The sequence below is a fragment of the Gadus morhua genome, chromosome 1, assembly GCF_902167405.1.
Source record: "Gadus morhua chromosome 1, gadMor3.0, whole genome shotgun sequence".
NCBI classification, from domain to species: domain Eukaryota; kingdom Metazoa; phylum Chordata; class Actinopteri; order Gadiformes; family Gadidae; genus Gadus; species Gadus morhua.
In genome coordinates, this window is record NC_044048.1 from 16,815,514 (window position 1) to 16,842,762 (window position 27,249).

Sequence of the window (27,249 nt, forward strand, 5' to 3'; positions counted from 1 at the left end):
TGATTTGTCAGAAATAACTACATTATATGTAATAGGAGAAAAGTAAGCTTGAATTGTATGTTATTGTGCATGTACAATTGTATTAAAAAACAACTAATTCCATATCAATTTGTGGTAAATGAACAAGGATAATAACAACACTCAAGCTCAAAATAATTTTATTTCTCTCACACATGTACCGTCTTAGTGATTAGAGTGCAGCTGACAGGTTGGATCGGGTAATGCAGTGGGAGATACAGCAGACCAGAGCTTAAATGCAAGCGTTTAGACAATCAGCGCATATTCACTAGAGGGTAGTGTTGTTGCGAAAGAAATTTGATGAAAGCACTGTGGGCACAGATCTGTACATTTTGTGCGTCCATGTGTACTCAACCCTCCATCACGGCGAGTATTCAAACAGTGTGTATCCCTCACCGGCTGACGACAATAGTCAACAGTCTGGGAGGAGAAATTTGTACCAGAAACAAGTTACAGAGAACAGAAATCTCTTACTACTGGAAGTCTTTAACCAAAGCAGAAGACATAATGATCTATAAAAGTCCCATTCAAACCGAATTGATGAAATACTATCCATCAATACTTCCCCCGCTCTTCCCACACATAAATACAAAGAAAACTGTACAATTCACAGCTTGGCAGGGTTGGTGTGCTGTAACATTGGAATAGTGTAAAGGAAAATTTAATTTTACACCACAGTAGCTGTAACGTTAACCATTGCTGGGAGGATAAAACTAACACAGTAAAGCCATGCTCAGTGATGTAAAGTACACCCAGATCATATTTGAAACCCCTAACCACATGTAATAAGTGGGAAGATCGTGTTCTGTTGTGCAAATATCCCATATTGGAGTCAGAGTTTAGCATTTCACACAAGGGAATTTAAAAGTAGAATGTAATATGAAAAGAAAAAAGGGAAATAATGCATAATTGTTTTTCACACAAGGCAATAATACTGCTTCTTCAACATCTCATCGCAGAGGAATTTTGAAGTTCTTTAAGTACCATCTATCCTAGTTCTTCATCCATACATCACAATAGCAGCGTCAAAAATGTTTCACAATACAAGAACACTAAACAAAGATTGCACCAAATAATTTTACACATTAAACATATATAGGACAGTGTTGAAAGTAAGGATTTCATGTTTGTCTTGTGGTTCGTAACTTCGGATCAACTTTGCAGCCAGCTCCAGTTACACATATGGGGTGGGGGATAAGGCTTGTGGCAAGGCCACTGTCAAAGCTTTGCACGGGGTTTAGAAAATTGCACTTTAAAGCCTCAGAAACCCAGTTATCATGTTAAACTGCTACATTCTGATTGGGACACTACCAGAGGTCTATATAGAGGACTTTGTACAGTATACATGGCTCTGGACACACCGACGACCCAACCATTTCCAGCAAAAAGCTAGGACAACTCTCCCACACTCCTTTCGCAATTTAGTCATGCTATTCACGAGGCTGTGTCCAAATGAACCGTTTGACCTGATAAAGTGTAGTTTGGCTGCTGGCTTGGTTAGTCTCATCTCTTCTAGTACCTCAGCTTTAGATATACCGTTTCTGCAAGGCGGACAGACATGTCACCATTATGGCGTTGTGTTGCCTTCACAGGTAGGGAGCGTAAATGAGGATAAAACAGGACTTTTATTACTTAAATAAGAGCATATACTGTGTTAATAGTGCATTTCTACAAGGGCATTCATATGTAAACCAACAACAAAAAAAGTGTCTGCAATGCATTAAAAACAAGTAGCACTCAGGCCACCATGAAAATAAAAATTACTTATATGCGGACGTGCTTTGCTTCACAGAAAAAAAGCTATGTTCAAGGCACTACATTCCTTTCGACATTGTCATAAATACTGTTCCTTCTTCTCAAGCCCCCCTGTTTGGATTCAAATGTAGTGTTTTAAAGTGGACAGAAATTGAAAAGGCAAAAAAAAAAAACACTGGAATCAGCAGCAAATGAATTGTATCGAGAAACGTCTCATTGTGACGGCGTGTTGTATATGCAGTATGGCTTTAAGCTAGACAAAACCAAAGCCTTGAAGTATTAAGACACGCATACGTTAACATATATACTATACAAACATACATACTCACGTCAACTATAGGCGTTTTATAAAGATATCAACACTTGGACAGAATTATTTACAGTAGGAGCACACATTGTGGACACGCTCTGTGTGTGCGTGTCTCTGGCGACCCAAGAGTCAGAGTGTAATGGATCAAGAGTAACCGCTCCTGTAGACACTGTACTGGTGTTCCCCTGCTTGGCTGCGACCACCAGGGATCTCTTTAGCATGGGCGGGGGGAGGAAAACTGAAGATACAACCCTTCACATCGTCCGGTTGCTGTTGGTACACACGGCATTGTCAGGATGGTGGAGGATGAGAGGGGAAAGCCTGGACCGTCGGGGTTGCTATGGCAACATAGGGCATCACTCCGGCGACGCCTAGCAGCCCGACGGCCCCCACGGGGCTCGGCATGCCGGACCCACTGCTGGGCGTAGATGGGCCCGGGCAGAGGCCCTCCGACGTGGCCCACCGGCATGATGTAACCGGGGGGAAACACGGAGGCGCTGGGACCTAGAGCTGTGGGTCTAGGAGGGCATAAAGCGGTGGACAGAGGGCAGGACAGACGCAGCTGCAGCTTGGTTAGCAGCCGTAGGGCAATCTTACCTGGGAACAAAAAGGGAAGTTTAAAAAAAATGACCTTGAAACTGTGCACTTTCCTGAGTCATAATCGCATCAAAATGGCACGGATCTCAGGGCAGTTCAACGATTGTTCCCAAATCTCTTCTGTCCCCGATTATGCCTCTCCGCGGCAGATACCTCGTTTGCGGCCGGTCCGATGGCTTTGCTTTGGCCTCCCAGGTCCTGCCGGCGGGTCTGCTCTTTGATCTGGTTCAGGGAGGGCCGCGGCTGGTGGGCGCTGGCTAAAGTCTCCTTCGTCCAATCGTCTACCAGTCTGTGAAGGTCTTCTGTGAAGGTACCCTTCTTGTTGTTGTTGTTGCTGTTGTTGCTCTGGATCCTAGCTTGCCCCGTGATTGGCTGAGGGGACTGAGAGGGAATGGCTGAGACGAAGGGCTGGGTCTGATTGGAGGCCGTCTGAGCGACGGGTGTGCTTTGAGATGACCCTGGAGGAGAAGTAAACAATAACTTTACATATGCCATAATTTATCATGTCCTGCTAATCAATTGGCCGCTTGGCAGTTTGTATCTGAATCAATTGAATATGTTTATAGGTACATTTACAAAGCTGACATCACATCTTTCAATGCAAATGGGACATACTTGCATTAGAGATTATGATAATTTGAAGAATATACACTTTATTTCCTACTGAGCAGCCAAAGGACTTTAGCAGTTTTTATAAAGTATTGACGATTAAAACCAATTTTTTTCAAGCAAGCACTAAATGAAACATTCAAGACTGAAGGCACACTGCCATGCAAGACAAAAAACATATCAATGTATACATGTATGCATTTTTCCTTGTATTTCAAAGTCTACCTGTATTTTCAACAAAATCTGCCACATTAATTCAAGTGACAAAATTGCACATTGTTAAAAACATTACGTATCCATGCAAAAAAAACAATAAAGACGACAAAAGGTATTCCAGACAGAAGAAGAAAGTAATTGAGATAGTTACTACTACTGCGCTCTTTGCCTAGACAAAGTCGTTTCAGAGTGGACCCTATGAAGGAGCAGAACAGCACAAGACAGAAACAGTTAGGCCAGGACTCGGGACAAGCTCCCTGAAAGCCACACACAGCTACCAAATCAACCGGGGAGAGAGAAGAAGAATAGAAGAATAGAAGGGTGTATGGGCCGGTGCTTTAGATGGGAAAGGGAGGCAGACCAATGGGTGCTTCCGCTCATGCGCCTATTCCAGAGGCTGATGTGGGGACGTCTAGGTGATGGAGAGGACTAACCACAGAAAAATTAACCCTGGGACCCAGGTTATTTTATGGTTATAATAGCTGTCCACAATTTTGGTGACGAAGGGATTTAGTTTATCAGGAGGGCGTGGCAAAGATACCTTAAACCTTCCGACAATCAGACTGCCCGTATTGATTCTAAAGATTGGACCTTCACATTATGGTTAACATAGCACTTTGTTCAGTGGAACTGTACTTGATGCCATTAATGGATAATGAAGTCCTGATGAGTCAGTTGAATCACCTTCATAAAGAGATTCATAAAGCACGTGCCTGATAACATTTAATAATGAGTATCATATAACATTATAAACAGAATTAAACTCCTGCCACATGGAAGTCCATTAGTGAGCATCGTGAGCCTAACGATACAATTATTTGACTGGAAAGAGGCGGTTGTGGAACTGAGCATGTATTCATCAAGTGAGGCCTAGCACAGAGTAAGTCCATGTACTGCAAGAATGCCTGTGAAACATGAAATACGTAAACGGAAAAGGAAAAATCCATACGGGAAGAGCACAGACATAGTAGCTGGAACACATTATAGTCGGTACTTGTCAGGAACATGCAGGTAACAGAAAAGGGATGGAGGAAGAGGAAGAAGTAGTAAGATTGATGATACAGCCCTTTAAAATGGCGGAACAAGTCTCCATCAGTGCGGTTTCTGGCGCCTGCACCATGCACGTCTTCCCCCGTCCAAACATGAGGGACAGAGAGCTGGCCAATCAGGGTGGGATGAGGGGGGGGGGGGGGGGTCCCCTGAGTTAGTATACAGAGGACTGCTTGACTGAAATTAGGGAGACAATAAAAATAAAATAAAATAGTGGATGAAGACACATTCAAACAAAGAAGGAACCGTGGCTTTCACACACCACACACACACACACACACACACACACACACACACACACTCTGGACTAGACTATCTTCCATCCCTGTACAGTGTTGAGGTGGGGGGGGGGGGGGGGGGGGGGGTGGGGGGGGGGGGGGGGGGGGGGGGGGGGGGGGGGGGGGGGGGGGGGGTTTCTGCTCAAAGCCAGAAGCAGCGCACAAAGCTCTTGTATGTTGCACGTTACAACTAACCCACAAGACAAAGCAGTTGAATGGCCTCAAGGTACGAGGGGTGGAGGCTAGGATGAGGAACCAACAAAGGAGGTTGGGGTACAGTCTGTCTGTCTGTCCAATGAGGGTCAACCAAAAGTAAAAGGCTTTGGTGGGGGGGGGGGGGGGGGGGGGGGGGGGGGGGGGGGGGGGGGGGGGGGGGGGGGGGGGGGGGGGGGGGGGGGGGGAGCAGAGCATAATTCAGGTGAAACAGAATATGGCAGATGAGTGAGGGCAATAGAAAAGAACAAATACAAAACAATGGACAGAGACACGGGTCCACTGAGGAATCTAGTGCGCGGTTTGCTACTAGATTATAGGTCACTCCTCTCTGGACGTTTGGTGGTATACCGTCCAGCCTGCGAAAGGTGAATATAAAAGGGGAAGAAGAGAAGAAACAAGAGACACTTCTGTAAACGGTGCACAGCGACTGGGATGAGAAAAAAGCCCACCATTAAAAAAGCAGCAGCAAAGAATAATAGGAGACAGATGGTCTAAACCAAGGAAGCAGCAATGTTCCTATTGCAGGGTGAGCTAGTGCGCTAGTGAACAGGAGGCAGCGCTTACAATGCCGTCAACTCTGACCCCTGTCAATCACTACAGAACCAAACGTGCACTCCAATATATCCCACAATCCCATTGGCTGCTTGAAAAATATGAAATGGGGATTACTTTATTTAGGTGCCACATCAGCACAAAAATACAGAAGTGAGTGGGCAAGCAGTCATTGCATTTCTAAATGCCTACGTGTCATCTTGTCTCATACGCAGCAATTAATACAATGTACTATCCTAAGCACCCAATTTATATAAATCGATAGTGCAGTACAAATTCAATTCAGTAAAACCCCCAACCATTAGTCTCACAAAATAACAACTTTTGCACGTTTGGTTCTCATTTTCCAATGCATGCATTATAAAATAGTGTTCACATCATGTAGTTTATACGCAGTTAGTATTTGCATGAGGAAGCGAGGACAAAAAAGGAAGAAAGAACCAGAACGAAATAAAGAATGGGCGTGGGCTTGGCTCATGGCTGGGGATGTGTGCATGGCGTACCTTGGCCGGGGCCCGCATGGGGCGCCACGCCGTCGCCTTGAAGCCCAGCGTAGATGTTGTCCGAGGAGAGGGAGCCCTTGACCGAGCCAGGGCTGCTGGGTCAGCACCTGCTCCGTGGCAGCGGCGGGCCCCGTCGCAGAGCTGCTGCTGCTGCTGCCCCCGCCGCTGGAGCGCAGCGAGCCATCCGACAGGACAGAGCTTTTGGCGGGCGAGACCAGATTGAGCTGGCCGTGCTTCACCTGGATAGAACCAGAGGGAGGAGGAGGAGGGGACCGGCGTGCACCATGAGTCCTTTTTATGAAGTACACCTACCTAGAATGACAAAACAACTAATATCTTCTTGGTATTTCATGGGCAGGGGAGATGGATGGGGACACACACACCCACCCTAACCAGTGTTGAGGTTGTTCTTGAGCTGCTGACCATGGGATTGAGCAGCTTCCCGGCCTTCAGCTTGTGCTTGCTGCTCTGCGTCTGCGGCCACTGGGGGGCGCTGCGTGGAGCAGTCCCCACACTTGGGGGCAGGGTCTTCCCAGCTCAGTGTACAACCGCTCTATCTCGTTCCTCTGGAAGGCCTTGAGCTCCGAGATCTCCTTCATGTGTCTAAAGGGTGAGGAAGAGGGGAGAGATAGGCAGAGACATGCACTGGTTACTGGTTGAGGACGGGCACCTTGGAATAAAATAGATTGCTTTGTTTTCCTTACAATCATCACCCAGCATTCACATATCAAACGGCAATTCAAAATATTTAAAAAAGTTAAATTAAGACTTGTTTAAAGTGCTTAATATATATATAATAAAAAAATATAATATCTATAAGATGGTTAACAATAGAAGAAATTAATACATTCCAGGAACTGGTTTATTTATAAACCAGAATAAAGAAAAAGCCCGTGGGCAGTCGCTCCATAAGCGGCCCGTCTTACTTCTCCCTCAGTTTCTGCAGCTCCTTCTTCATGTCCGCGCCTTCGAACTCAGAGTCATTGTCGCTGCTCATGTAGGACGAGGGCGCGGCGGGCGAGGGGACGCGTGGCGTTCATCAACCACGGGCTGGCGGCCAGGCGAGTCCGAGCTGTGGACCGTGCTGCTGCTGCTGTGGCCCGAGCGACGCAGGAACGCCACCGCCCGCTTCATGAGGTCGCCACCGCCGTGCTCCGACGACGCCTTAGAGGGCGGGGTTGGGCGGGTGGCCGGGGGGGCCACGCTGCTGCTGTCGTCGTCGGCCGAGTCCGAGTAGGGCCGGCCGGGGCCGTCCACAGCCTTGGCGTAGGGGAGGTGGACGGGGGTGACGTCGGGGCTGGAGGGGGCGGGGGGGTCCTGGTAGAGGTCTGGAGGGGCGGAGTAACGGTTTACTCGCTGGAGGTTTGGCCGTTTTTCACGGCCCCGTCCTCCAGTGCCGCAGTGGTCACAGAGAACCTGCCCAGGGCCAGGGAGCCCTTCTCCGGTTGTCCGAGCCTTGGGTGTGGGCACGATACCCTCCGGAGCCACTAGAGGGCACTTGGTGAACTGCAGGAGCTTGTGGCTCTTTCTGCCTTTCTCTAGACCACAGATTACATCTGGAGGGGTGGGGACGATCTGAGGAAAAAAACATGACAAAATAAAACGATCTTTTAATGTATTCCTTCAAGCAGCTATTAAAAGTGTTCAATTATGATTAAGTTGGAACAGGAAACATTTCATAGTACTTTAGCTCGATAACATTTTTAATCAAAGATCATTTTTATTGATGTAAACAATACTTACTTGGAAACGACTTTGGTTGGTGAATCATTTTGACAAACACGTCCTGGGTAATGCTTCAGTGGCTGAGAGGGGATCAGGAGGTATTATGACTCCAGAAGTATTATTACGATACAAGCAAAATGGAAACGTTTTATTACAGATGAGAAAAATCTCATTTCCATTCGCTAACCTTGCACTGCAGAGTCTGTCTGGGCACCCACCATTTCTGATCGCTCAGGAATCTGGGGCTTGGGCAGAGAAAAAGGTGGGGTTGAATATTTGAATGTAATGAATTGTAAACTCATGCTAGCCAGCAGCCTGAACTCACTCTGCAGAGTGAGTCAGGGCTAATCCATTGGAGGCCTTCATATGCACAGACATAAATACACACGCATATTAAGGACAACATTAAGGAGCCAACAGGGCAGCAACATCTGTCTGATGGCTATAATTTTGCAACCGTTTCCTTCTCCCTAAACCCAGTATTAGTCTCCCTGATTACAGTCAATTGCCAAATCGATAGCAGACTGCAGGGAAACGGTGACAGTGTCATTAACCAAGAAATGATTGATGGCTGCATGCAAAGAGCTGACCACACAAAACAAAAAACACACGCCCACACCCATGTACGTGCACCAAAGACACAAACTGCACATGCATACCAGAGCATCCCCTTCTTCTTGTTGAGCGCTATGTCGCAGCTCTGGCCGTCAGACACTGGTGTGGAGCTGGTGCCCTCGGTGCCGGCAGAGCCCTGTGAGTCAGAGGTGTTGCTCGGGGCCTGGGGTGGGGGCGTGCTCCTGGTACAGAAGGTTCCGCAACTTCTCGTCCAGGGTCTTGATGGTGCGGTCGACGAACTCCACCCTTCGGGGCATTTCGCTGTCCGATTCACCGGGGGCGCCGGGCTGCTGCTGCTGGCCGGAGGTCTGGCCCAGCTGGGAGCTCTGGTGTGCCGGGCTCTGGGGCTGCGAGGTCACGGCCCCCGGCTGGATGGGGGTGGCGTACGGCTGCTGCAGGACCACCGGCTGCTGGGAGCCCAGCGGAGGGGGTGGGTCTCCGGTAGGACTGGGCTTGGGATTGGTCTGATTGTGCGCCGAGGAGGCCAGGCCACCGGCCGCAGCCTTTTGGTCCATCATCACATCCAGAGACATAGGCGGAGCGATCGGGCAGCACGGTATGTCCGTGACCAGGGAGATGCAGTGCTCATCTACAGGGAGGGAGTTGTGGTGGTTGACGCTGGGGAGATTATGTGTGGTACTGCAGGGCTGCGTCTGCTTCACTCGAGCCTCGCCAACAGTGGGGTCCTGGGGCGGTGCTGAGCTCTGAGCAGCAGGGGGAGAGGGGATAGAAGGCGCCGAGGACGGAGCCGGGGCTGCAGTGGTGGTGGTGGTGGAACTGCTGCCGCTGGAGGAGACTAAAGAAGCGCCAGCCCTTTCAGACTCTTAAAGTAGAAAATAAACAGCAAGGAAAAAAAGAAACAAGAAGATAAAATAAGGAAGATGAAAGTTGGCCGGTAGATATTGCAAGAAGAAGGGTGGGGTCCAGTGGTGGTGGATGATTACATCATACACCAGGCTCCCCCATTACCGCTGTAAGCAGTGCAGCAGCATTCTTACATAACTGACCTCCACAGCATAAACACACACCCTTTCTTCAGCATTACCAGCAGGCGGAACACAAATGATATAAATCAACTGAACCTACAAGCCATCTAGCAGAAAAACAATATGTATCCTCTAGTCTTTGGTCAAACATTTGGAATCTAGCAGTCCCACGTTAAACGTGCTAGGACATATAAATTGGTATGCATCTATAGGGGAAAAGATTATCATTACAGACTGAGTGATTTGCAAGCAACCACCACCAAAAAATAATAGGGAATTGATGCAAAACAACGTCGCATTTAAAATGGGCCGCATTACAGAATCCCAACGGAGCGCAATCACAATGAGCGATACAACCCTCCAGATGGCAGATGAATATTCAAACGCTCATATGATGCGCTTGTACCTTTGGCTTGTGGTGCTTTGAGATGAGGGCTTCTCCTTGGGCGTCGTGGGCGTTTCAGCCACCGGGCAGATAATGAACCACCGCTTGCCCGTGTGAAGCACTGTCAAGGACACAAGAGACAGACGGGAGGATAAATCTTTAGCGAGCCATCGACGTGGTTTGAAGGCCAGAGTTTATTAATAAATCTGTGTAATAATGGTTGAGTTATGAAGAAAGTCTGTGGAACAAAAATGAAGAGGATACGGCTGCTGATCATGAACAATACAACAGAACTGGGGATTCCCCTGAGACTTAATCTATCCAATCCTGGCCCTTCCGATCTCCGAGCCCAAAGGAGCACTTCAGAGCGACTACTCAAGCAGGAAATCTCGCCATCGGAAGCACACAGCCACCACGTGGGGCTGATTAAATGTTATGAGCCCTTATCTATACATAAATGGACATTACAGATTAGGCAGTAATAACAAAGTCCTTACCATTTTGCTGATAGACTTGTTGAGGTGTGTGTGGCGTAGTGGCCTTCGAGCCCTGAACAAAATGAGAGCTATTAATACAGGGTGGATGCGGATGCATCTAAATAAATGTCAAGATAGACCAAACCACGTATCCAAGCCACAGATTGAGAATACAGCCACAAAAGCTTTTGGCTTCAGCTGTTGGCACATGCTCTTTGGCCGAGAGGCTTGCAAACACATCCTGAGACCGGTGGCGTCAAGGCTGACGTATCCAACGACCCCGTTGCCCTGCCGACAGCCCCGTCCCTCACCTCGGAGGTCATGAGGGTCCCAGGACCCTGGCTCTGCTGGGGGCTTCCGCCCTGGTCCGAGCTCCGCTCTCCCTCCGTGTCCTCGCTCAGCATGTCCTCCGCCTTGTCCACGATGTCCTTCAGCTGCTCGATGAAGGCCTCCTTCTCCAGCAGGAGGATGAAATCGTTCTCCACCTGAACACACGGGACGAGACGCAACCAAAGACGAGAGGAAACAGGTTTTTAAAAAATGTATCAATACACTGCAACCAACTACTTCAGCTTCACTGAAAATTGGAAAATCAAAAGGGGACACATGTGCAGTAAAGCTTGATTAACATGCACAGCGTCTTGTTATTGTCCCATCCATTATTTTCAAAAAGCCTCCCTGGTTTGAAGCTAGCATTTGGGGAATTGAAATGTGGGCATCCATGGCAACGTTGTTATGCACAATAGAGAAAAACACCGACCCACCACTTCACGGAACTGTCCTATTTTTAAGCCATTCATTCGTGGGCAGAAAAAGGCTTTGTTGAAAAAACCACCCAACCCGAGTAGAGATGGCAAATTGACCACAGGCAGTTAATGGAATTCATATAGATTGGTTACCCTTTCCAACCGATGGCTTCTGTGTAACTCTACACAGCCCAAGTGGATGCTTCATCTTAAAAGAGCAATTATTTAGTATGCGTTTGACGCCATTGGAAAAAAAAGCGCATACATTTCCATGTATAAGCAAACGTCTATGAATTGTCAAACTTTGCTTTGGAGGGGAGAAGACAAATGCGGGGGAAACGCGAAGGAGAAGGCCTTGCTGGAGAAGTCATTGTTTTGCTGCATTGCAGCAACTGGGAGTTTCAGGGTTGTTTGGAGGAAGCAGCATGAGACCAGGAGTGTGCTTGAGCCAGACTCCAAAACGGATGGGACCGAGGTAGACATGACACCCCCGGCCTGCGACAGTGTGAAACCTACCATGTAAGGTAGACATGACACCCCCGGCCTGCGACAGTGTGAAACCTACCATGTAAGTGGCGATCTCCTCTGGTGCGTCTCCATCCAGGTCAAACTTGAACGTCACCATTTTGTGGTTGTGGGTCTCTAGCTGACATTCAACCATCTTGTCCCCCGTGTTACAAACCTGCACCGGGAAGAAGAAGAAGAAATGATCCACGTTTCCATGACACTCATGGCCAGAAATGCCCAAAACGTGCCGTTGTCCAGAGAGCAGACCCACGTTGAGCATGGTGAGTTTGGGCCTGTTGATCTTCTCCTGGCGCGCGCGCGTGCGTGTGGACCTGCGGTGGTGCTTGCGGACCTTGCACTCTCCTTTGCCGCCGTGCGTCCCCTCACAGCCGTCGCTCATCTCCTTCCCAGAGGTGGCGTCTGAGTTCACACTGGTTTTTGGAAATTAAACAGACATCATCAAGGTTCTGTAGACGACGAGTAATTCATTCAAACCACACCCCTTTGAACGTTCTCTGGCAGACATGTTATTAAAAGGACGACATTAATGTGTCTCAATTGATTTCAAATGAGTCAAATGCAGTCTGTGTGTGAGAGTCAGCAGGGCTCGCCTGGATGTGGTCGTTGACAGGAGGTAAGCTAGTACCTGTCATAACTCTGTCCTGCCGTCGGCTTCTCGACCACCTGATCCTACAGACGGGACAGATCACAATAAAGGCAGGGGAAATCGATTATGCTACTTGAAGTATCAGGCGTTTAATTTTCAGAGATTAAATTTCTGCCAGAATTGCGAAAGCGAGGGGAAATAAAGTATGAGGGGATGCGTGGGTGTGCAGGAAGCAGCATAAGGCAACAAGGAAGGACACACACACACACACACACACACACACACAACACACACACACACACACACACACACACACACACACACACACACACACACACACACACACACACACACACACACACACGAGGAGCAGGGGGTCCTACCTCAAGCTTGCTCTCCGTCTGGCCCTGACCCAAGGTACCCGGGCCGACGGTCGGTATCTGCTGAGTCACGGTGGCACCGGAACTCGTGGGTCCTGACAAGGCTCTCTCTGCGGAGGAGGAGGAGGAGGAGGGGGGGGGGCTGCGGCGCTGCAGCCTGGCTCTGTGCCTGGTGCTGGGCTTGCCCCTGTAGAGGGACTTGGCAGGGGTTCTGGTTGGGATCCTGCCGGTCGCTCGCTGCAGTGGTGCCAAAGCACGGCCCACTCTGCACAGGTGGAACGAAGACGGCCGACTGTTCTCTCTGCGTGTGTTGGATGGGTGGGGCCACCTGGACCAGCTGAGCCGTGGGGATGGGGTCTTTGTGGCCTGGCTGGACGGGCTGCTGAGCCTGCATCAGACAGGAAGACCATGCAGCACTTGAATTTGTCTTGTTCTTTTTATTTTCCGACTGGTGTCAAATCTGTTTTGTATACAGGATATTTTATTACTCTACCATTAATTGAGCAACCTGCGTTCAAAGTAACGTAGTTCAGACGGTTTATTTTGCAGTCTCTCAAAAATATGTGCGAAAATAAACACTCAAAGGGTGATCAACTAAAAAGGTTATCACCGAAATGTTCACACCCAAGATAAGATTGAACCTACTCGACAACACATGCAAAAATAACCCACAACTTCCTTCCACTTCACGCCTCCTTAGCAAACAGGCCTCTCGCAGCCTGCAGTGTTACCTGTTTCAGGGGCTCGGTGCCGGCGGGCGGGGGCAGCTGTGCGTGTGCACAGTGTGTGATGTGTGTGCCGAGGGTTGCTGTGACTATCACAGGCTGCGCGTGGAGAGCTTCGAGGCCGGCTACCGATGCGCATTGGTGCACTGAGGGTACGGGCACTTGCATGCTGAGCCCGGGGGACGGGATCAGGTGCCCGGGCGTGACGGGCGCCAGAGTGCCCTCGCCGTGCAGGGGGGAGAGTGACGAGGCAGGGGGGAAAGGCGGGCTGTGAGAGAGGAAGATAGGAGCGAGCGAGGCAGGGGAGGGGTAGAACGGCGGGGCGGCGCAGGGCAGAGTGCGGCAGGGCTCGCCGGCAGCCGTCATCACCTGGATGGCCGGGTACGAGGAGGGCGGCTGGGGAGAATGCTATGAAGGGATGCGAAAGATAATAAAGTCAGCAGAAGCAAAGGGTTTGAGCCCGTCGCATAATGTGAGGGGTAAAACATTAATTAAAAAAAAGACCGAAAATATCAACAGCACCTCGATTGTTTTCCTGTTGCAAAAAGCAATTGCAGGAAAAGAGACATTTCAGAAAGAGGTGTTGTAAAAAAACGGCTTCACATGGAGACTTACCTGGGGTGGATGTGCCGGGTTGGAAATCTGCAGGTGTGCAAGTTGCTGTTGGGTAGCGACCTGAGCAACTGGCTGTTGAGGTGGCAATGCATGTGGAATCGCACTCAAGTTTGATTGGTTGAGGGTCTGTCCATTTTGTTCGTGCTGAGGAACGCAATGACCAGCAGGAACATTCTAGAGAAAGGAAATTGGAAGGGAAAATATGAAAGACTGGAGATTTCTGGACCAATACATGGAATCCATGTCTCATGTTTGGGCGCCGTTTTCCGTAGCCTAGACCCCGGGAACATTCCTGCTTCTATTCCGTCCCTGAACAGGCATCCAGCCAGTGTCTGCTGTTGATCTACTAGCAACTCTGTAGCATAGAGCTAGGCAGACAAAGCAGGCCTGAAAGGACTGACACGCTAATAAATCAAATTGAAACCACTGCAAATGTTTTCAGTACCATTTCAGTTTCAGAGCTCGGCTGGAAGCGTGTAGGAGGAAACTCTAGTTCCCGTATGGTGTGTCAGTTGTCCACCACTCTCAAACACAGCTGCTTCTCATTTAGTATAAATACAAACTTTAACCATTCAGACAATTGAACACGAATAAGAAGGGTTTTTAACCCCTCCAACAGTGCTTTGTGAAAAGATTAAAGGAAGGGAGTTCTACCTGATTCAGGAAAGCAGCCATTTTGAGATAAGGGACGAACTGATGAGGAATATAAAAAAGACCGGTCAGAGAAAACAACAAAAGAAATGCGAAAAAAAGAAAAGAAAAAGGAGCGGGAGCCACAGTGTAGTAGTTATAGCAATCGAAACACTTACCTGTTGTGGGCTGACTGCCGCCTGGGTATGCTGGGCAGAGGCCGGTAGGTTCTGGGGTGTTCCTTGCTGAACAGTGGCCTTTTGAGGGCCAGGCAGGAAGGTCTGTCCCGGTGCCATGAAGTACGCCGGCGCATAGTGGGTCTGAGGGCCGGAGTCGGGCTTGCCTGCGGCTGGGTAACCCGCGGGGGCTTGTGGCATGGGGGAGGTTGCCGTGGAGTAGAGCTGAGAGGCCGGGGTTGGAACCTGTTGGGAGGGGTGAAGGCTCTGGTGCTGAACAGCCGACGGCGGATGCAGTGCTGCTGCAGCTTGCGGTTGAAATGAAGCCTGTTGAGACTGAAGGCTAGGCTGCTGATTACTGATGTGCTGTTGTTGTTGTTGCTGTTGTTGTTGTTGAAGGGCATGCATGCTTTGTTGGCCATGTGGACCTTGAGATGGAACATGCCCCTGCTGCGTTTGCTGGACGCTGGCTTGCTGTATGTGCTGCAAGTGCTGCTGCTGCTGTGGTTGAAGTGGGAGCTGTTGGTTGTAAAGGGCCGGTGTGGTGCAGCTCTGCGGTGCGATGCCTGGTGACAGGCTGGGGAGACACTGGGCAGGGGCAGCCAGAGAGCTAGCTGGGTAACCGTTTGATAGCGGCTGTGGAGGTGTGCTAGTCGATTCTCCGGCGCCCGACAGGGACTGCTGAACATGCATGGAGAACATCGCTGCGTTTTGTTGCTGAGTCGGATCAGAGTAGCCCTGGGCTGATTGACATTGCTGATGTTGAGGCGCTGCTGGGTAACTCTGGGCAACTTGTTGAGGAACCGGCGATGCCGAATTCTGAGCCGAGAAGTTAGCCGCATGCTGGACGTTGGCAGCGGGGTAGCTCTGCCCCAGCTGGAGGTACTGCAGATGGGCGTGTCCAGCCAGACCCGAGGGTGGAAGGACCTGGGGAGGGGGTTGGTTGTGGACTCCCGTTGGATTGAGCTAAACGGACAAAGGAATAAAAAAACATCAGGAAACAATAGACCCATTGGAAGTAAGCTATTTCAGAACATGGCAAAAATTATTTGGAATCCACAAGAAAGGACATGAATAGTACAGGAAGTGGATATAATGAGGATGAAGACTCAAAATGAGGTCGCACAACATCCGTCTCAACAGAAAGCGGCAGAAGTGCGGCAGATGTGGACCAGCGCGAAGCGGTAAGGAAAGGGGAGAGGGTTTAAATGCCCAGCGCATCATTTAACCAGAGATCTTCTGCTCATTGGTAGAGGAGCGATGATGCAATACAAGCGGGGCCATTTATATAGACATAGACAGCAGTGGATTGGGTCAGTGAAGCAAAGACTACAAACTACAATAAAGGCTGGCTTGAAGGAGAGGGATTGGTTAGGTTAGTCAGAATCTCAGCAAGATCTTTCCCCCCCAACAGAAGGATCTTGGGATCATTGATCTTTTAGAAGAGGATGTTAAGCCGTGGCGATCTACGCAGGTAGCATGTCCATGCGATATTTTGCTTTGCCGCCTACAAGCCACCAGGAATCAGCTATACAGGCATCAGGCCTGAGCAGCGACTGGGGGGGGGAGGAGGGGGAGTCCCTCTGCATGACCTACCACTCCTACCGCCCAGCTGAACTGAGACTCTCCACAACAGTAGCTGGCTCTGCGGTCCTGTGGACGCGTGCCGCTGGAGGAGTGGATCTTGAGGCTGCCGTCTCCGTAGCTTTGGACGGGCCTGCTGGCCGCCGATGGGTGCAGCAGGGGTCTGACGTGGCAGGCCGTGACATGACTGGGGGCGGACTTGCGGCTGATGATGTTGAGCAAGGACTGCTGAAGAACAGAGAAGTCTGAGCAATCGCTGTGCTCTTTGGGCCCCCCCGTGCCCAAAGGGGCCGGCGTCCCACAGGGGTTCTGGTGCTGCGGCCGCTGCAGGGCGCACAGACAGTGGTGCGCTGGCACGCCGTAAGACGGGCTGGGCCGGCCTGCCTCTTGAGACCTGAGCATCAACAAATGGAGGCAGACGGGGCACATGCGGCCTCCCATTTGCTGCTGGAGCTGATGTTGGGAGTGTACACTGAGCAGGCTGCTGAGGTCCGAGTGTCTACGGCCGGAAGCGACGGCGGACACATCCGTCCCGCCACCGAGGTGCACCGTGGAAGTGTCGCTGTGGCGACGGGACTCTGAGCGCTGGAGGCCAGGGGGGAGCCACGTCGGCTGCGAAGGAGTTGGATGGCCGGGGAAGCCGTCCTCGGCTTCGGAGTCATTGGAGCTGAGCTCGCTATGGCTCCCAGACACTGAGAAGGTCGGACTTATTGATCTCTTGTTCTGGGCATCGAGCAGGGCGTGCAGCTGGGCGATCTGGTTGGCCCTAAGAGTGTCAATGACGGAGGCACTTCCTCGACGTGCCACGGACCTGGTGAACTCTGGATCCAGAGGCCCTTGCCAGACTTGCCCTCGCTCACAAGAGCGTGGCCGCTCAGAGGACCGGTGTGAACCAATGCTCTGGCACTGATCCAATAGCAACCCAAGGGCAAAACACGTTACTCACCACACACACACACTCACCAAACAATAACATGGAATGCAGATGAAAAATAATGACAAATGTAATGACACCAACTGAGCATGTCTCTATGGCTGCCAGACATAATGTAAAACACATAGTGGTCAATGTTTATCGTTAATTGATTTGATCATGTCTTAGGAGTACATTCTAATTTAATCATCCTAATTATAATGTGTTCAGGTACACGTGTGCCCAGGGGATGTGTCAGCCTAGGTCTGTCGGGAGCGTGTCCATATGTTAATAAACATAATTGATCACGGGCCATATGGGGGTGAATTATGCTCCTACACACTGACCTGCTGTGTAACCATGGTGACGGGCTCCTGCAGGGACTGGTAGAGGACACTCTGCTGGCTGCTGTGGGAGTCAGAGTACACCGCCGAGCCCAGGCCGCTGTCGAAGGTGCAGTCTGCTGCAGGGACACACGCGTACTGGTAAGGCATTCAACTCACACGGCACACACTAGCACATGACTTGGTGAAGGGGCCAGGGTCTGGGTCCCTTCTAGACAATAGAGTCTCTTACACGCCACAGAGGTGGCGCTGGCTGGTAGGTTACCCAGCCGGCTGTGTTGGTCTGCCTCAGCCTCCTCCGGTTCCTGCAGAGGGGGCGGCCCTGCGTTCGTGGCCCCGGACGAGAGGCCCGCCGCCGGGGCGGTCTGGGCCGCGGAGGCCGCGTCGCCCTGGTCTGCGGGGACGGCGACGGACACCGTCCGCCCGCGCCTCCACTTGATCAGCGCCACGCGGTCCCGGATCGACTTGCCCACCGTCTTCACGTCGTTGTCCTGGAAGAAGCCGGACTCCACCTGACGGAAGGGGGAAAGGCGCGGCGTCAGGATCATTTTTACCCTGGAAAGCCATCAGAATAGGAGAATTTGCGTGCATGCTGGAGAAAGAGTGGTGGGGGGTGGCTGGGTGGAGTGAGCGGGGAGGGGTTGACATCAGGAGGAAATAGAAAGCTATTTTAAGGGAATCAGAGAGGCAGAGGACCTCGGTCAGGAGCTGGGTTCAGGGAGTTTAAACAATGTTCACAACAAAACAAAGCCAAGCCAAACCTGACTCATGATAACGGCCCTATCCTCAATGCAGCACAATGGGCTTGACAAATTGAATAGCTCAGAACTGCATCAGTTTTATTTCTACAGTGGCTAGCACACTAAAATTATTTGAAACCTTTACAGATTTGAGCTTGTCTGCCTTAAGAACTTAAGATATTAATCCCGAGTCTGCTTTGTGAGAGTGTAGGAATCAAGAGTGGCCTGAGTACTAAGTAACCACAGTGGTGTCCGGGGCTGCTGTGACACAGGGGCATACTGACCAGGCAGTCCAGTTGTGCTGCTGGCCAACATGACTTCCCTCCTCCCAAAATTAAATCAGTACTGGCAAAGTCTAGGTTGTATAAAGGCTGGGCATAAAGCCTGAAAATATAAAAATAGTTACGTTTTAGCACTAGCGTTAGGATTATTTGGCCTCTCATACAGAAACGTAAAGTATTACTGGGTGGTGTCATACACGACATTGACCTCAACTCGCAACCATTTAGAACAAAAGACAAGGACAAACACCCTTCCCTCCTCGTCTTTGCTGCTCCACTCCCAAACACAAGGTTCGGGTGGTACGCGGACATATGACGTTGACATCTGATAACGGTTCGTCCACGCCAACGTGCCCGGACGCAACAGACATGTCTATGACTAATCTGTATTTTAGCCACGCCCATTAGGCTCCACCTGCCGATACGAAAAGAGGAGCATTCAAACACAACAAGAGGGCTCCCTGTCCTGGAATCATTCTTTGCCTGAATTTAACACTCCAATAAATCTAACAATATGCAGGTTTTGGGGATAGAATCCTCCACCGTTTATGCTTATCCCCCTTTTCTAGCTACCATTACGAGTGTTGTGGGTCATTATACATGACTTTCACATTAATCCTAACGTTCCCAACAGAGTTAAGTGCACCAACAAACCTCAAGTTCTATTGACAATGCCAAGGCACAAACCATGCATCTAGAGCTAGATGTAAACCAGTGTTCTCTTATCATCACCCATTACGCCAAGGCAGTCAATTGCCCTAAATGTAAACATTATTTACGTACAATTATTTCGGTGATGGATCCGTACACTTCAACCACTCAATACTCTATTATGCCAAGCTAGACCTTTAGCACGTAATTCAACCCTAACTTACTCCAAATATCAACATGAAAATAATATTGCAACATCAAATTGTGGTAAATACAAACAAAATGTATTAAAAAAAAAACGGGAGCATGAGCAGTCCTAGCACTAAATGCGCCCAACAACTGTTATCTCAGAACCACAGAACGTCTTATCTAAGAAGGAGTTCGAAAGACACAAAACAAAAACAAAGACAGACGAGAGGGGAGAAAACGGCAAGAACTAGATTCCACAAAGTGAAGAGTTTGTTATCAGAAGGACTATGCATTCCCCAATGAGGAGATAAGGGCACGGCTGGCCCTAAAACCACACAAAGAGCTCCAGCAGGTATCAGGTATACAACCTCAATCAAAGCTTTGTTGCAGCCAGCCCCATTGTTTTTTTTAAGTAAGAGCTTTTATTTGAATTAATACATAGATCCCCCGGATGACCATTTCCATTTGTATGTAAACCAATACAAAAAACCATCACCCTTTCATTGTTTAGGGGCAGGATAGTGTATTGGTAAGGATGGGCTACATCTGAGGTGCGCAGAATATCCTGTAGTCATCCTTGAGATCCTGATGCCCAACCTTGCTCCTTAATGGCATGCATCTAAACAACGAACTGTAGGTCAGTTTGGATAAAAGCATGAATTAACTCACCATCTCTTGCGCCACCACTTCTGGAACGTCCTTCTCCAGGTCGAAGGAGAACTCTATCGCGCCGGTCTCCTTGTACTTTCCTTTGAGCTTCTTAGGGTCCTCCACCCACAGCTTAAGAGCAATGGAGGCCTTTTCCCTATCGTCCTCCTCCGCTAGCTCCACCCTCACACCCGTGTCCTCCGCAAAGAAAGCGTGGTTCAGCAGGTCCTTGATGGAGTACCTGAGGGAGAAGACGGATCGGTCACAGGACTGCACCCAGTGGGACAGTTTCCCAAAGTGTTTGCAGACAGACTTTGCCTTGGCTTGCCTTTGTTGAAAGAACGACTTATTTATACATTAAAAACTTGTCTTCTCTCAGACACTGTAATTATATCATTAAGGGATATAGTGCTTGGAGTCGTCGAAGCACTGAAGTTCTTGATGTTCCCAAACGGCTGAAATACACCCCTCTGATTATCATCTATTCTGCTAGGACAAAGACGCACATCATAAACTCTCAACCACTCTCAGTGGGACATCAAGAGTTCGTCACGGTTATTTCTCTTTGTACAAACTCCGTATTGCAGGTAAAGGCACAAATTGTCAGGAGAGAACTAATGCAGAGAAGCTGCGCCACGGTGCAAATAGAGCTGTCGGAGGGCATCTTGATGGAGCATTGGGGGCTGGGAACTCACCGCTCCTCCTTCTTTTGGCAAATGCACTCCCCAATAATCTCCTTGATTTCAGGGTCCATGACCTTATTGTAGCTTGCTGGTTTCACACCCTGGAGAGAGGGAAACCAAGTCAACCATGAGGACGAGACAATGCTGTACTAAAGTAGTGCATGGGTGAAGAAATAGTGGAGAGGGACTACCGGAAATCAGGAAACCTTCAACTAAACCTTTTCGGCCTTATACATGTTTGCATATCTTGAGGGCTCATTAATTCCCATCATACCAGACTCATTCGATATTGGATAGGGAATGGAAAGCAGTCGACATCGGTGTATGATTGTCACGAGAGGATTCAAAGTACCAACCGAGTTTCTCTTTGATCGATCTCTATTAATAGTCTCTAGTGGTCCCGGCAGGGTATTCCGATATGCATACAGCAATAACGCAGAGCACAGCATCAAGAGAAAGATACTTGAAGGGTGCTGGCCTGCCATTTACATTGGTGGAAGGGCATCTCTGCTTAGACGTAGGCTAGATGATGGTCACACATCTGACTGGATCCAAGCCAAGTGTGGGTGGGTAGATCAATACCTTTTACCGATATGGGAATTGCCCCCAATCTAATAACGTGGCTGCGGCTGCATGCGTGACTGGGCTGTATAGTCAAGGAAAATAAATGGGAAACACCCCAAAGGCTTAATCTAGAGAACGAGGAACAGCTGGGCGTTACTGCGTGAGGCCATATGGCTCACAAGCTTCCATAGCCCTGATCACGACAGCCTACGTGACATCAGCATGAAACATAACTAAAATAGGCCCTCACCTCACCTCTGTGCGACCTATTATAAACAGTGGACGGAAGCATTGACTCACGATACAGAAATATTTACTCATGGTGATTGACAAACTGTGCAATTTTAACATATTAGAAATTCTTTGTTATTGTGTTAAAGGTTCTTACTGACTGTTGAAAGAATTTACGTGCCACTCCCCGCTCCCAATATGAAATCACTCTGAAAGTCATCAGGAAGTGACATTTGTCGAAACGCGTCACTCACACTGGTGACTTTGCGGTAGATCTGGGCGGCGTTCTGACACTCCGAGTACGGGTATTCGGAGGTGGCCATCTCCAGCATGCACATCCCAAAGGCATACACGTCCACCGCCTCGTCGTAGTGCTCCTCGTACATCTCCGGCGCCATGAACTCCGGCGTGCCTGCAGAGAGCAGCACACCAGTGACCAACGGGAGCGTGGCCTAGGGCTCACCTGGTGCTGCATGAATGGCGATTCAGGATAGATCACGATTCTCATCTTCCATGATAGCCAATTTCCAAATTATTATTATTTTAAACCCAGTTTGTTACAATTGTTCCTTTATTTGCATTCACATTATTGCAATAATTTGACCGTTTTTTCCAATCTAAGCCAACATGATCTTAAATAAACTATACTGCTTCAAGCCATCATTTGCCAAACCGCCTTTCTGCGTGCTCAGTAATCGGGAGTAGACCCTGCAATGAGAACTATGTACTCTATCGAGAATCTATTTTAAATTGGGAATCAAGACTACATTTTAAATCAAATCATAAAGCGAAAGACTCCAAGCCCCAGTGGTGGTGGTCCGGTTGCTTACCGATGACACTCTTGGCGAAGGAGGCCCTCTTGAGAGTAGCAAGTCCAAGGTCACCAATCTTCACCGAGCCCGTGGGACCAGTGATGAAGATGTTGTCACACTTGAGGTCCCTGTGGATGATGGGGGGGGGTCCGGGTGTGCAGGAAGTGGAGGCCCTTCAGGATCTGTCTGCACCAGCTCCTCAGCACCTTGGGCTTCATCACCTTGAAACGCTTCAGGTAGCTGAGGGGAGGAAGAGACAAACGTTGCCTTGTTAACTGAAGAATGGAGTATAATGGACCTCGGCCATTGATTAAGCACTTAGGCTTTCCTTATTACACAGAGGACTCAACGCTTTATTAAATCAATACAACTATTGACTTAAAAGTAGTATTATATTATTAAATATTCCATAACATAAGCTTGGCCGGAAGACCCCATGCACATTTGAAGACATGCCATTCCAAATGTATTCAAGTGCTCGTGCATACGTTCGGACAGTGATTGCTTTTCAACCAACACTCACGTTTTAAGTGTCCCTGAGGTCATGAGCTCCGTTACCAGGACGATGCACTTCTTCCCCTTCTGGGGCGACTCCCAGAAGTCGTAAAAGCGGACGATGTTGGGATGCTGGAGGCCTTTCAGCATCTCCGCCTCCTCTTTGAAGCGCTGTCGCTCCGCTTTGGTCAGCTTACGGTCCTAGACGGAGGCCAGGGGTGGAGAGAGTGAAGACACTCATTATTGAGGACTTCATTGATTAGGTGTGAAGAGCGTTGGTACAGATGTTTTCCTAGGGAATGGCCAGATGGAAGAGTTCACCTAAGAGCCTGATAAGGAAAGTGAGTGTCTACCTAGAACACTATCTAGAACCGCTATAGGGCTCAGTAACGCTTGACCCTCAGCCCAAGGGTCCCACTTAGACAACATAAATAACCCGGAAAATATACAACTCGATTTTCAAAATAAACCTTTATGGCAAAATTAAGTGGGAGTTCTTACATCTTGAAAAAAAGCGACCCGCCAGTTTGAACAGTCAATCAAATACAATTCATTATTTGGAGTGTTTCCCATTAGCCAATGTGCAGCACCCTGGTTCTGGGCCCGACCCATGGTTTGAGAAGCACAGATCTAGACCAGCGGTGCCCAACCTTTGACTTCGGGTGTACTTAATTGTCATCAAGACCTTTTGCGCACCACCTCTTATGGTAAAAAGTAGATGAATACACATGCAGAAGCTGAACAAAGAGGGCCAGCACCCCCTTTAAAAAACAATTGTTGCTGCAAGAGCAAAGCAATGCTTCTTATGCCTCCCACTGCTTTTATTTACCAAACACAAAATAATGCAAAACATCAATGGAAAGCATTGATAGAAAACATGGTCAAAAAGCCAAATGGAATGCAAAAAAAGCCAAAAAACAAGCCATAATAGTTTATTGGTGCAGTCAATCCATGAGCACAGGATGCCGCCATAGCCCCTAAAGCACCAGACTGGGCCGGATGTGTGCAGGGATGACCACTACACCAATCTCCCATTGGAGCAACGGCTCCCACAGTCAACGTGGTCAACACCCACCTACAGCTACAGCGCAAGGTTACAGATTATTGATCTGGCCCTCCATCCTTCAACAGCTCTCTCGCTGGCCCCTTTCTTGTCCACTCCCTTCCCCTCTACTTAACTCAGTCCCCCCCACCCTTACCTCCTTCCACCACCACCATATCTGCAATCATCCTGAACGCCCCGAGAGGAGTCTGAATCAGCCCCTCCCCTTGCTCCAGCTCTCTTCCTCTCCAACTGATTCTCTCTTTTCCTCTCATGCATTCCACACACTCAACTTTATTCATCTAGAAAAATGTGCATACATGTGTTTTGTAAGAGGTCTAAAACAAATTCATAGTATAAACCTAAACTACAAATGACACCAAACGACATGCATTGCCTGATCTTTGCAGGGATGTGCAGCGCCATGCCGCATTTGCATGCTTGTGGGTGGCATCGCGCTGCATGTGCATGCATGTGTGTGGCATATTGAGTTTTGTGTGCAAGTGCGTGGGGGATGGGGGAGATTCACTGCACTCTAAGCGTTATGAATTATTCAGTTCTGCAGAGATCCCGCTTTACAGAGCCAAGCTGAGCTAGCAAGGCAGGGGCCTGGAATTTAGGCTGGCATCGCCTCAAATGCACTATGTTTTGCATATTAATATATATATATTTTTTTTTTACATGAAGGACTGGTAAAGACAACAACAGAATAGTGAGTGGGCGGGAGCTTCCCTGATGTATTGGAGCATCCCATTTGATTAAGGGTACACGCCCCCCCCGCCCCCCCCCCCCAAAGCCCCCTGTGCATGATCTCAGTGTTCCCCCATGAACTGTGGTGTATTCTCAATTTCAAAAACCCCACCTCCACCACACCTTTGCACACACACACACACAGAAGTGTTGTGCACAGCATGGAAAGATACACGTACAGACACAAAGGATTCTGGGACACATGCCCAACCCCCAGGATGACACACACACACACAAATAACTTTAAAACGTGTGTGTGCATATTTCACAAATCTTATCAACTGTGTGCTTGTGGCTAGAGAAAGCTCCCAGCTGGCCCCAGTACGCCATAGAGACTCTGAGGCGAGGTTAAACACACAGAAAGCCACCATGCTGCGCAGCTGCCGACAAGAAAATAGATGGCGACACTGGCAGGAAGTAATCAATATAGCTCTGCTCCCATAACTATTGCCACCCGCTTCTGTGACTCTATTAGCACAGCTGTGCTAGGCTCCCCCAGAGACTAGAGATAAACTGGACCTTGGGACCAAGACGTATACCCACAACAATTATTTCGTCCTTGACTCAGACACACGTAAAACGCAAAGCATGTTTTTATTTTTCGTTAAAATTATATGATAATCTATATCATTTTTTCATGATTGCTAAAATGCAGAAAAGAAAAGGCTTTCAAATCTGATTTTACTGGTCTCCGCCAGTCATTTCTTAGCAGTATGTGACTGTTCTGCTCTGATCCAAACTCTGGTCCCATCCTTGTCAGGACATCAACGCAAAGGGGGCATGCCAACGCCATGGTGCATTTTGATGTTTGGGGCTCCGTCTGGGCATCGGTCATTATTGATGCTTGCGTCCGAGAGATAAGCTTCTCGGACACGTGTAGTACAACACAACGGTGTGCAAAGTTGGAGGGGGCCATGGGGCTTACATCTCCCCCCCTCCTTTCTAGAACTCAAACCTGCGTTTTCTTAACTGTCTACTAGAAACGATTTACATAATTTACATGTTTGAAGTAAATTAATTTGCATTAATGGAGATTATGCTTCAATGTGATAAGAAAAAACATTACAGATGGAACAATCCATCACGGCATTCAGAATAAACTTCTCACCAACACCAAACACACTTTAAATTACATCACAGGCCGATTGCAAGCTGCTATTGGTCAACAATTAACTAAATAAATATAAAGTAAAACCTTTGTTTGGATGTTGTAAACTTAAGTAGCTTACTTCTTAAAGAAACATTGCTACTACATTACACATCGCTACTAATTGTTGTTGGTCAACACAGTTGAAAAGGCTGTGTTAGATGAAGCCTATGCAACGTGGGCCTCCTTAAATCCAGATGAAGAGGCCCAACATTACAGCCCTAGCAACTTCATATACAAGAGAGGCATACATTCATAGATGAAGTGTTGGAGAGGAACACTTTAAGTGTATTGTCCCCATGACAATAAGCAACCCGTCATGGGAAATAGGCTTTTCAGAGGCACCAACCAATCTGTCCTAGCATGGCTAAAAAAAAACACAATGAGCACTGTTATTGACTGGCCAATTCAGCTAGTTGAAAACAGCCATTCATATCCCTGAGTCCCTTCACCATCAACATGGGTTGCTTCAGGATTTAGTTTACCTTCATTTCTTTTTTTTTACCATGACCCAATTACATGCTCAAGCTAGATCAAAAAGCTAGCCGAGTCCCACAAACTTGGTTAGGGCTAACAACCAGCGGTTCAGTGACCTACAGTAGGGCATGATTGTTTACACTTGAGTTGCCCACTAATAGAATCACGCAGCCCTATGATGAGGGTATGGCTCTGGGGGAGAGAAGATTGGGGCGGGTCATCCGTTTGGCGCATCCATCAAAGTGACATATTGCTGATAGTGGGCCGCTGACCGTGTGGGGCAATCTCAAACACACAAAGATGGATAGTTCACTCCAGAAGGGGCAATTTACTGAGGGAGCCATAAACGCTGGGGATGTGTGACTTCAGGATTTATTCACTGTGTGGAACCACAAGCATATCAGCCTGCACAAAAAAATATTAAAAGAGATGAACACAACTGAAGTGTTCCCACGTCATCTTAAATGATTTCCATTCCAAGTTGGTTTGATTAATCAACTCAACAGTATAGCCAGTAGAATTATGCAGAATATATAGTAATTAGCAGGGTCAAGATAAAAACGTGTCAAATTGTTCAGATACAGACGCTACGGTCAAGGAGCAGAGCTTAAGACCTTAAAAAGTACTTGCAATCTTTGAATCTTACTTCAACCTACATGAGTCAGCGCGATGTCCCAAAAATCGAAATAAATGTGAGTCAAGATTTCACCCCTGCATTACAGACAAATGTTGCATCACATCCTGCTGTGGTAATTTCCACGGTCAAATCCTTCACCTGAATGGAATCTTGCATTTGTGTTGTCATGCAGATCTTTTATGCATTCTTCATTAAGTACGCCAACAGACTGCAACCAATGGAGCATCTACCAAGGATTAATGGATACATTCACAAGGGGAAAGTAAGATGTCTACTACGGGTGCCCAATTCTCTGCCAGTAATTAAGTGCAAGGAACACAATAGATTTAGATCTAGCTTCTCAAGACCCTTTTAAAAAGCAGAGATGCAAATGTAGCCAAATCT

General features: G+C 48.5%; 1 protein-coding gene across 1 annotated transcript in view; it reads right to left on the reverse strand.

The window, feature by feature from the left end:
- Positions 1–141: 141 nt before the first annotated feature.
- Positions 142–27,249, reverse strand: part of LOC115540328 (serine/threonine-protein kinase WNK2) — a 33,995-nt gene continuing 6,887 nt past the window's right edge. Inside the window, 36 exon segments of the mRNA XM_030351542.1 lie at positions 142–3,138; positions 3,657–3,841; positions 5,302–5,378; positions 5,380–5,405; positions 6,105–6,189; positions 6,191–6,378; positions 6,498–6,527; positions 6,530–6,571; positions 6,574–6,707; positions 7,031–7,131; positions 7,134–7,725; positions 7,848–7,909; positions 8,017–8,074; positions 8,489–8,607; positions 8,609–9,267; positions 9,829–9,936; positions 10,313–10,364; positions 10,603–10,776; positions 11,603–11,719; positions 11,816–11,975; positions 12,191–12,234; positions 12,535–12,583; positions 12,585–12,919; positions 13,263–13,664; positions 13,872–14,045; positions 14,526–14,564; positions 14,681–15,643; positions 16,274–17,167; positions 17,522–17,637; positions 17,751–18,030; positions 20,049–20,268; positions 20,723–20,811; positions 21,760–21,917; positions 22,336–22,462; positions 22,464–22,557; positions 22,841–23,013. Coding sequence (XP_030207402.1) covers positions 2,777–3,138; positions 3,657–3,841; positions 5,302–5,378; positions 5,380–5,405; positions 6,105–6,189; positions 6,191–6,378; positions 6,498–6,527; positions 6,530–6,571; positions 6,574–6,707; positions 7,031–7,131; positions 7,134–7,725; positions 7,848–7,909; positions 8,017–8,074; positions 8,489–8,607; positions 8,609–9,267; positions 9,829–9,936; positions 10,313–10,364; positions 10,603–10,776; positions 11,603–11,719; positions 11,816–11,975; positions 12,191–12,234; positions 12,535–12,583; positions 12,585–12,919; positions 13,263–13,664; positions 13,872–14,045; positions 14,526–14,564; positions 14,681–15,643; positions 16,274–17,167; positions 17,522–17,637; positions 17,751–18,030; positions 20,049–20,268; positions 20,723–20,811; positions 21,760–21,917; positions 22,336–22,462; positions 22,464–22,557; positions 22,841–23,013 — 7,488 coding nt within the window. The 3' untranslated portion in view covers positions 142–2,776.